The sequence below is a fragment of the Pagrus major genome, chromosome 12, assembly GCF_040436345.1.
Source record: "Pagrus major chromosome 12, Pma_NU_1.0".
Taxonomy (NCBI): Eukaryota; Metazoa; Chordata; class Actinopteri; order Spariformes; family Sparidae; genus Pagrus; species Pagrus major.
Window position 1 is genome coordinate 28,107,890 of NC_133226.1, and position 10,561 is coordinate 28,118,450.

The 10,561-nt window shown below is 45.5% G+C and overlaps 1 protein-coding gene across 1 annotated transcript in view; it reads right to left on the bottom strand.

The window, feature by feature from the left end:
• Positions 1 to 10,561, bottom strand: part of LOC141006085 (GDNF family receptor alpha-2-like) — an 84,311-nt gene that overhangs the window by 71,506 nt on the left and 2,244 nt on the right. Inside the window, exon 2 of the mRNA XM_073478199.1 lies at positions 7,360 to 7,659. Coding sequence (XP_073334300.1) covers positions 7,360 to 7,659 — 300 coding nt within the window. The remainder of the gene's footprint in view (positions 1 to 7,359; positions 7,660 to 10,561) is intronic.

Sequence of the window (10,561 nt, forward strand, 5' to 3'; positions counted from 1 at the left end):
CGCACACACAAACACTGTTGTTTAATCAGCGGCTGGTTCGTCTCAGATAGCCTGAAGGACTGCAGACCACTGAGGGGATTAACCTGCTGTCAGGCAGATTACAGACCAGCCAACCACACATTCAGGATTTATAAACTCTATGTTACCAATTAATTACTGGGTTATAATGTCGTCAGAAGCAGGTAGGAGTGTCGCCAAAAGTATCGAATATATTTCCAGATATCTCTCAGTATCGATGCTCTGCTCTCTCCGACACACTGTGTCTACACAACCGTCTCCTCCAGAGGTAAATGAACTCAGATGATGTTGAGCTGAACTCACAGAACAGACTTTTGATAAAACTCCGACATTTCATGACTCAAACGTTGTGTCAAGGATCAGATATTAAAATGTCTCAAAGTATCGAGGGTAGAAATCACTACAACAGTTAATAAATGACTGATAACAAAGAATAACATTTATCTTTATACAACATTACTAAGTATTAATTAGTGCAGGTCCTCGTGGAGCCTGATGGTGAGTTCACAGCTGAGTAAAATGGACAACGACATCGTGACATCTGAGATACCAGGAGTGTTTTTAGTTGTTACTTTTGTTAGTTGTGTTTCTTTGAAGTCATTTTGTCTCTTTGCATCGTGTTTGTCGTTGTTTTGCATTTATTTAACTCATTTTGCGTCTCTTCCAGTAGTTTTGTGTCTTCGTGGCAGTTCTGCGTCTCATTTTAATCATTATGCTTCTGTTTTTACTTGTTTTGCATCTGGTTGAGGTCTTGTGTCTTTTTGTGGTTGTTCAGTCATTTTAAAGTTGTTTCGGATCTCGTTTGATGAATTTCCTCAAAGATGAAGAGTTGAACTCTGTTAGGAGAGTGTCTCTATTTAAGTCGACATCATTTATCCTGACGATCGTCATAAAAGACATCAAGACAAACCTCAGAGAGCCGATCAGTGTCGAAAACCATTTGTCAATATGTTTCAGGTAAAATTATGATGCTTATGTTATTTGCAGCCTGATATACGTCATGTAAGTGTTCAATAAGTTGTATAAATATCTGAGACGGAGTTATGAGAGTATCTTAACAGTGTTTCTTACTGTAAATACCATCAATCAGCTCAGTGAAAGAGTCTACAGTCAGAAACTAATATTATAATCACTCCTGCAACGTCATTTTGTAGGAAAATGTCCCCAAACTCAAACTGACTGACGGCCCTGTGAATTCAGATGATTCTGATTGGCTGTCAGTGTTTCCATCGTTTATCAGATGGTTCTGAAAGTGATCCGATTGACGATGATCGCTCCTTATAGTTGTAGTGTGGACATCCACTGCAGTTACCATTTCAGTTCGGACCTTATAAAGACCGGCAGCGTCAGACGCTTCTGTATCTGTGCATGTACGTACTGTTTGTACCGCTAACTCTCAGCATGTGACCAACTGATCCGAGGGCGTCTTCAGATGTTGCTGATCCGACTGCGGATCGTTCCTTCCTGTTAGTCTGTGAGTGTTCCTCCTCTCAGGTTCACCTCGCTCATGTGTGGATCTGGTTCTGGCTGAGCTGCTGTTGGACTGTGGTGCCGCTGCTCCTGAGACCTGCCAACAACCATCTGTATCTGCAGGTATTACACACTGACGTGATAAACAACATACCATCAGCGAGCGCTGCAGCAGAATATTGCTTTCCTGCTCTCCGCGGCCTCTCCGCGCTTCTGGGTATTGCTCCTGCGTTCACCTGCAGGTGCTGTTTGAAATGGTCGTGATGAAGAACGCAAACACGACACAAATTAGGATGGATGACGAGCTCTCCGGCGCCGGGCAGGAGGCTGCACGAGAGCAGACTGATATGTAAAAACAGCTGAAGTATAAAGTAGGGCAGCAGAGAGGAGAGCCGGGCTCACGCCTGCTGACTGAGATGGCGGAGATTCAACCCGCTCACCTGAATGAAAGTCTGCGGCGGCACCGGGCCGGGAAATCTTTGTGGCACTCTGGAGGAGATGAGTCCAGAATAACTGAGTGACTGGACCTTTAAGACCTCCACCCAGAGGTGTGAGACTTCTGAAGCTGCTGGAGCAGTTTGTAAAACACATACATGATTTATTCAGACTGATTAAAGTACTGATCCACTACAGCTGTGAGACAACAGGGTCCAGACAGGTGAGAGACGTGAGCCTGCTACAGCACCGAGGCCCCTGAAGCCACCTTGTGTCTCTTTAGTTATTTTTGTCTCTTTTGGTCATTTTTCATCTTTTTTGTAGTTTTGTGTTTTTTATTAGTTGTTTTGTGTTGTGTTGGTCGTTGTTTTCCATTTATTTTTTACTATTTTTGCATCTTTTTTAGTGATTTAATGTGTTTTAAGTTTCTTTGCATCTCTTTGTGGTTGTTTCGTGTCTCATTCAGTCATTTTAGATCGCTCTCTTGTTTGGATCTGCTTTTATTTGTGTCTCTTTTTAGTCATTTTGTGTGTTTTAAGTGGTTTTGGATCCGTGTGATCATCATTTTCAACGTTTTTTTCTCTTTTTAATAGTTTAGTGTGTTTTTGTTGTTTCTCTTTGTGGCTTTGTGTACTTCTGGATTTGTTTTGTGTCTTTCTGTGTTTCTTTCATTTTGCTTCTGACTTTTTAATATTTAATATTTCCGGCTGACAAACATGCTGTCATGTGTTGATGATATGGAAATAAAGACGTAGCCTTGTTCTCGCTGGGTGGAGTTAGCAAGTCATTTTTAACATTACAGGAAAAGAGACTTTCAGTTTGTAGGCTCACTGATGTGTTTTTGCACACGTGACACCGTGTCACAGCTGCTAACGTTGCATAAACCTGAAGCTGCTGCAGCCTCGTAGCCTCTGACCACAAGTCCTCACCGCTCCACCTTGTTTCACGCCATCGCTCTTTTTAAACATGTCTCATTGAAGCGGCTGCACAGTGAAGGTGTGCAGAGACGATGAAAGCAGGAGGATGGAGACGTCTTGAGTTCGACTCTGTTCTGTCTGTGAGTGTTTCCTCCGCTGTGTCTCCGGCTCGGAGCGACGGGCCTCAAAGAAAGAAGAAGAAAACGTCAGAAAGAAGAAAAAGGCTGCGAGATCGACGGCAGCGCTCCGTCTCCAGACTCGGCTCCTCCACCCACAACCAATTTTCTGTCTCTCAGCTCATTAGTCATCTCCACCCTCCCCTTCAACACCTTCTAAACTGCTCTCTGAGGATCTGCTGGGTAATCACACGTTCGGAGGAAGCTCCGCTGAGTGAAGATGGATGCTGCTGTCAATCACGACCACCTTAATTACCCTGCTGATTCGCTGAAGTGAGACGTGACATCATACGACTGTTTAAAGTCTGAATGACAGGTTTTATAACCAAGTGTCCTCATTTAATCAAAAAATCATCATCATTATCTTTTTTATTTATCTGTAGGTCAGACAGAAGCGGTGGGTCCACGATGATCAGAATCAGAACCAGATCAACACCTGTTAGACTGTAGAGCTCCTCAGGAGTCAGTCCTGTCATCAACTTCAGTTATAATGTTAAAGTCTGGACGCCTGCAGACGTCTGAACCAGAAATCACTGCAGCTGCTGAACTTTTGACTAAAACCAGGAAAAGAGAACCGACACTCCACGTTCAACATCTCTGCACTGGCTGAAGGATTTCTTTGACGACCTTTGAGGCTCCAGATCCGACCAGCCAGCGTCCTGTGAGGAACCACCGGCAGCTACAGGCTCCTCCAGATGTTAGCGTAGCTGCTTCAGCATCAGTTCATCAGAGTTCATCTCACTGAAGGAAAAACAAAGAACGACTGAAGGAAAGATGTTGTCCTCTCTGCTGCTGTCCATCTGATCGGTTGAAGTTGACAGACGAGTGACAGACGGAGGTCGACAAACAGTTTCAAAACCTGTTTTTAACATCCTCAGACTGGACCCGACTCACTGCTCCTGTTCCTGTAACCGAGACCTGATGAGGCTCCACTGTCCCCGAGCTGTGGACCAACCTGCCCGAGGAGCTCACCTGTCATCACCTTCTTATACATCAGCTCTTTGTAACATGTGATTGTCTTTAAATCGCTGCGCAATCCTTGTTTGTTAATATGATAAATAACCTGTACTGTCCCTGAACACACCTCCCTGCTCTCTAACTCTGACCCTAACTTTGTACTTCTTGAATTTTTAATCCTCTTCTCCTAAATCCAAACTAACCTTGGACGTCTGGAAGCTTGTGAATTATTTCTCTCTCACCTGGTCGTCCGCTCTGGAATCTATTATACAAGTTTTAAGCTGAAAAGCCAACAAATCCTCTTCTGCCTTGTTAAATATTCATGCATGAGTGAGAGACAAAAGTAGAGCAGCGCCGGAGAAACTCGTCTGTTCAGAAACTGTGAAGTCAAACTTTCTATAAGTTGTTTATAAAATCATTTGTCGTGTAATTAAGCGTGCAGCAGATTCCTCCGAGGAACAGGTGAGTTTCTTTGTCATCACGCTGCAGGATGCACAGATGCTGCTGTGTCTGGACTCGTGTCTCAAACCCGTTCACCCGGGCCCTTCAGGTTCTGCCCACTGAGGTGCTGAGCTGTTTTTCTGCTGCTGGTGTCGTCCATCAGAAACATCATGTTACATACGACGAGTCTCTGAATCAGCAGCTTCATGAGGAGCCATCGTCTCCTCGACAGCTCAGGGTTGCAACTTGTTGTGCTCACTGCACCACCGTCCTCTGCACCTCCCGACAAGACAGTCAGCTCAAACACGTGTGAATAAAAATGACTAAGAACGTATTAATCAATCAACTGATCCATCAATAACCAGCGATGAGTGTTTGTTGCTGCAGACGTGACGCCACGCTGAGTATTTAGACTCTGAACTGTTTCTTCACAGTGGATTCTGTATTGATAATAATAATTATAACAGTGTTTTCCTGCTAATCAACATCTGCAGCCTGCACGCCTCCGCCGATAATTAAGTACAAAAAAATAACAAAAATGAAAACAAAACTCAGAGCGAGCTCACATCAGGACGTCTCAGAGTTAACGAGCCAAAACACTGAAGGAAAAGATCTTTAAATGTTGAATAACACAACAGTCTTCTCTGTCCCTGAACGCACCACAAACACACCACAGTCCTGACACACAGACAACTCAACAGAGCTACAAAGCAACACAAACTGCAGTTCCTCTAACGGCCACTCGAGGCTGTAAAAGTGAGTCGATCCCCACAAGAGTCCAAATGTCCAAAATAAACAGTGACGTGGCCACTTTGCCAGCTGCCTGCTGATCTTCACCTCTCAGCCGTGTTTTTAATGCAAATATCAGACACATAATCCGTCTCTCTGTGCAGGTAATGGGACTGACAGGCCGGAGTGAAGGGACGGAGGCCGGAGGTTTCAAATGAACGAGCCGCTCTGTCAGTGTTCACCGGCGGACAGCTGCTGGAGCCGGATTATCTTCACTCTCCTGCTGAGACACTGAGGTGCTGAAGTCCACTGGAATATAAGCAGCTCGCTCTCATTTAAGTGCTGAGTGGAGGGAAATGTACAGATACTGCAGGATAACAGACAGAACCAGAATCTCTGGTGAGTGCTGACTTCAGTCAGAGACGACCTGAACACGAACACAGACCCTGGGTGCTGGTCGTTGCAGCTGATGTACAGTAACGTGTTCTCTGTTGAATAACGTGAGGTGAGCTTCTCCAGCGGTTTAGCCGTAGCTTCCAGCTCTTATGGGCTCGTTGGACTAACGAGGCCCGCTCCAGCTCCACCTCCAGCTCCACCTCGTGACCCATTTCTGATTAGCCATGAATGAAGCGGAGTCAGGCGCTGCCAAGATGGCGACAGCAGGTACGACCCACTTTGAGCTCTTCAGAAACCTGTGGGCTCTGTCCAATATTTTATACAGTCAGTGAACGCACCATAGCAGTTGCGTGTTGCAGATATCTGAGACGATGTGTTTGTGTTTCTGTACGTTGCAGCTCTGTCCTCCTGTGTGTGGTCGCTGTTTGTGTGTGTGTGTGCGTGTGTGTGTGTGTGTGTGTGTGTGTGTGTGTGTGTGTGTGTGTGTGTGTGTGTGTGTAATGCAGCGGCTTTGTGAGTATTGCTGGCACTACAGAGACGTCCTTAGTGGAACAGAGAACAAAGAGAGAGGCTCTTAATGAGCTCTGCCACTGCTGAGACCCAAACTAGGCCAGCCGACAGGCCGTGTGCATGTGTGTGTGTGTGTGTGTGTGTGTGTGTGTGTGTGTGTGTGTATGCGGTGCTGACACACACAGAACACGGTGCAGGACCAGCACTGGGACCTGTACCAACCAAAGACGTTAGCCAGGTGACTCACACACAGCAGCTCTGCAGTGAGAGAATGTTTCATGTGATGTTTGTTCCATTAAAATTCCCACAGCACATCAGAACCACAGCACACCAGAACCACAGCACACCAGAACCACAGTGCACCAGAACCACAGCACACCAGAACCACAGTCCATCAGAACCACAGTGCACCAGAACCACAGCACATCAGAACCACAGCCGCAGCAGCAGCAGGTCGTTGTTGGAGGAGTCCTGCACAGATTCATCAGCACACTCCTGGAACTGGATCGATCCAGAAACTTCAGCTGTTCTGTTCTTATCAGAGATAAACTTCACATAACGTGGTCCGTGTCTAATGAAGTGTTCTCGCCTCCTACACAATGTTTATAACAATCTGTCTTCATGTGTTCGTTCGTTTGAGTCGTTATATTTTGTCTTCATGGGGAGCTAACATTAGCGCGTGGCTAGCTCAGGTTGCTAAAGGTGTCGATCGATCGAATGGATCCAACAAGTGATAAAAAACAAACAGTGAACTATCAGCAGCACCCACAGATGAGCTACAGATTCAAAAGCATGAAGGAGGAAATACTTGAGCTGTACTTTAGTTTTCTTAATGAAAGCAGAGAAATCGTCTTTTCTCCCCACACAGTCTTCTTCCACGTCTAAACCTGTCGCCTACGTTACCCACAATGCAGCTGGACCGCCTCGAGTGACATCACTTGAGGACATTTATCAGACTCTGAACAGCTCCTCCGGAGACACTAAGAGATTTATATTACTTTACAACCGGTGCAGCAGATCAACACCTGGAACACTCGCCGAGGTGTAAAATTAAGATGGAGTTCATCTTTAAAGACGAGGAGAACCAGCGCAGCTCGCTCCTCCTCGCCTCTTTGTCCCTGTTGACACTTGAGGCAGAACTCAGACAGAACCCACACAGCGATCGATGCGAGGCCTCCTCACACTCTGCACATGTGAAGTTCCCTCAGTTCTCTGTTTCATCTGCCAGCAGCTCCCAACATTGTGGGGAAATCATCAGCAGCAGCAGGAGGCTTAATTAAGCCTCGGCAGGCTGTGTGTTGGCGGCTTACCCTCCGTCAGGCCCATGTGGATGCTCCAGTAGTTCTGCAGACACTGCAGCTCCTTCTTCATGCCTCTCTTGCAGCGGCAGTCGTACAGCGGCGAGTCCTGCAGCACCTCCAGCGCCCCCTGGCACTCCTTGGAGGCCAGCATGGCGCTGCGCTCCTTGTCCCCGCCGGAGAGGCACTGGCGCATGATCCGGTAACGTGAGCTGCACTGGCTGTTCTGGTTGCACAGTTCAGAGGCCCGGACGCAGTCCAGAGGTTCCCTCCAGCCCGGGGCGCCCAGCTCCGAGTCACACACACACACATCTGGAGGGGACACACACACACACACACACAGAGTCAGAGGTTACACTGATGATAGGCTTCATGTGTGTGTGTGTGTGTGTGTGTGTGTGTGTGTGTGTGTGTGTGTGTGTGTGTGAGAGAGAGAGATTTTAATTTGCTTCAGATTTAATTTTCACAGTAAAACTTGATCTTCACTCAACACAGAGAAAAGAAAAGGTTATAATCATCAACACTGACTAAAGACTTTGGATCACGTTGCGTCTCACGCTGTCGTCGTGTTGCTTCAGATGTGAAGACAGAACCATGTCTCGTGTAAACTGGACCTTAACTCACACGTATATTAAAATATTTATATATGTGGAAAAAAACATGCTGCATAAAATCACTTGGAGTTTTTCTCTTCATATGTCGAATTCCACATTTTCACAGACGATCGGCGAATCGATTTTTGCATTTAAACGAAAATTTTTAATGTAAAATTAAACAGTGAACGATCGTCTACCTCTGCCGCCACATCTCGACAAATACCATTAAAAGGACATTAACTGTGACATGTGACCAGTCAGGTATTGTTGTGTGAGACGATCAGAGACAAACGAGCACATTTTAAATTATTTTAGCAGCAATCCAACAGAAAAGTCACAGATACAGATGATCAGAAACCTGCTGATGATCAGTCCACACCCAGACTGAACTCACATCACAGCTAACCTGCATCAATCAGAGGAGTTCAGCCTGAATGTGAAACCAGAACAGAAACTCGCTGCTCCTGAAAACACTGCAGACTCAGAGCAGCGGCAGGTGTTCACGTCACCTGTCAGTGTCGTCTTCTCACAGACAGTCGGTCCAGCTGAGACTGAACATCTCTCACTGAAACCTTCAGTGTGAGAGAAGCTGCAGGTCATGTGACTCATCAGTGTTTAATAAAAAGATAAACCTATAAAACTATATTCTATATTTCATCAGGACTCAAACACACCAACAGGTGGAAACAATCCGACAACACCTGAGCTGACGAGCCGACGAGCCGACGAGCTGACGAGCCTCGACTGTCCGTCAGAATCACTGCTCGAACTGAAGCTGCTCCTCAGACGTCACTGCTACACGATGAATCATCAAAGTCTGATGGTTTGAAAATATGATGGTGTTTGATGTCGGAACAATACAGGAGACACTTTATAAACATTTATTTAAATGTCATATTTAAAGAATAATAACAGCCGCACAATTCAGTTATTTTATCCCCATTCAAGTTAGCCGGGCGCTAAACCGGAAGCTAGACGGCTCAGTTAGTCCCCAGATGTTAGCAACGTTAGCGTCAGCCAACTAGTGTTAGCAATGTTAGCTAGTGCACAAGCTGGTGAGCACTCGAGGCATCAGATGACTGGAACAACAGCAGTTTGTGCTGTGACAGCAGAAACACCTGCAGCTGCAGCTCAGCAGGACGCGACAGGTACGAAGAGAGACTTCAGACGCGGACACTTGGATTGTTTCCTCCGTTTTCTCGTGATGACAAGTTGGATTTTGTTTGTTTCCTCGAGATCACGAGTTCTTTATTTCACTATCAAATGAAACAAATGTTTTTTCCTCAGATTATTTTCTTGACATCTCGAGGAAACGAGCTTTGTTTTCCTGCGATCAGGAGATAAATGAATCGTTATGACAAGAAAACAAAAGGTCGATTCTTTTTCCTCACAGCTTTATGTTTATTAGATCAGCCGATTCAAGATGAATCAAGATGAATATATCAGATTAATAAGAATCCATCATCAACAGCAAAAAATCACATTAAGTTCAGGTGGTTTGCTCTGCAGTCGTTTTCTCACGATTAATTATCTCAGTCGTTGTCACAGGATATAATATGTTTGATTCACGACGGTTTAGAGCTTCTGTTCAACAGAAATATTTCCTTTCTCAACATTTTGTGGACTGATTTGTTTGATTCTTATTAATAACAGTTTATGAGACATTGTGAGTCTTGTTCTGGTGGTGACATGACGTCTGTTTTCAGGATGAAGGAACGTGTTTCTGTCTGCGACTGTCCTGCAGGTTGATTTAAGTGTTTTTGTGTTTTGTCAGCAGGTAAAAATGTGTGTTGTGTTTCTGCAGATGCAGCAGAACATCGTCACATCGTCTTCAGCTGTTATGAAAACTGATGACCGACAGGAACAACCGTCACGTCAGAGAGCGTCAGGAATCAGCTGCACGAGGTCGCAGCTCAACAGCTTCCCCCGACACGCTGACGACAACACGCAGGTGGCGTCCAATTACCTGAGCGTCAGACGACCCGATAAGAAAGTTTACGGGCCGGACGTGAACGTTTCCTTCCAGCTGTGTGCCGACAGCTCGGAGACGAGCAGCAGCTCCGACGCCGCTCAGCTCACAGCTGCTGGATGTTTTACAGTCGGACGTTACGTCTGTTTACTAGTTCTGAAATAAACGATCAGTCAGTTCATCAAATAATCAACAGAAACATTCACTCAAATGAGCAACTGAGCACTTTGATTCAGAGTTCATCATCTCAGACCTTTAATCAGGACGGGAGGAGAAACAGGATGTTTTCCTTTGTTTACTGTTTACTGTACCGGACCAACAACACAACAACACAACAACACAACAACACGTCTGAACACAACAACACAACAACACAACAACACAACAACACAACAACACAGCAACACAACAACACAGCAACACAACAACACGTCTGAACACAACAACACAACAACACGTCTGAACACAACAACACGTCTGAACACAACAACACGACAACACAACAACACGTCTGAACACAACAACACAACAACACAACAACACGTCTGAACACAACAACACGTCTGAACACAACAACACGACAACACAACAACACGTCTGAACACAACAACACAACAACACAACAACACAACAACACGACAACACGTCT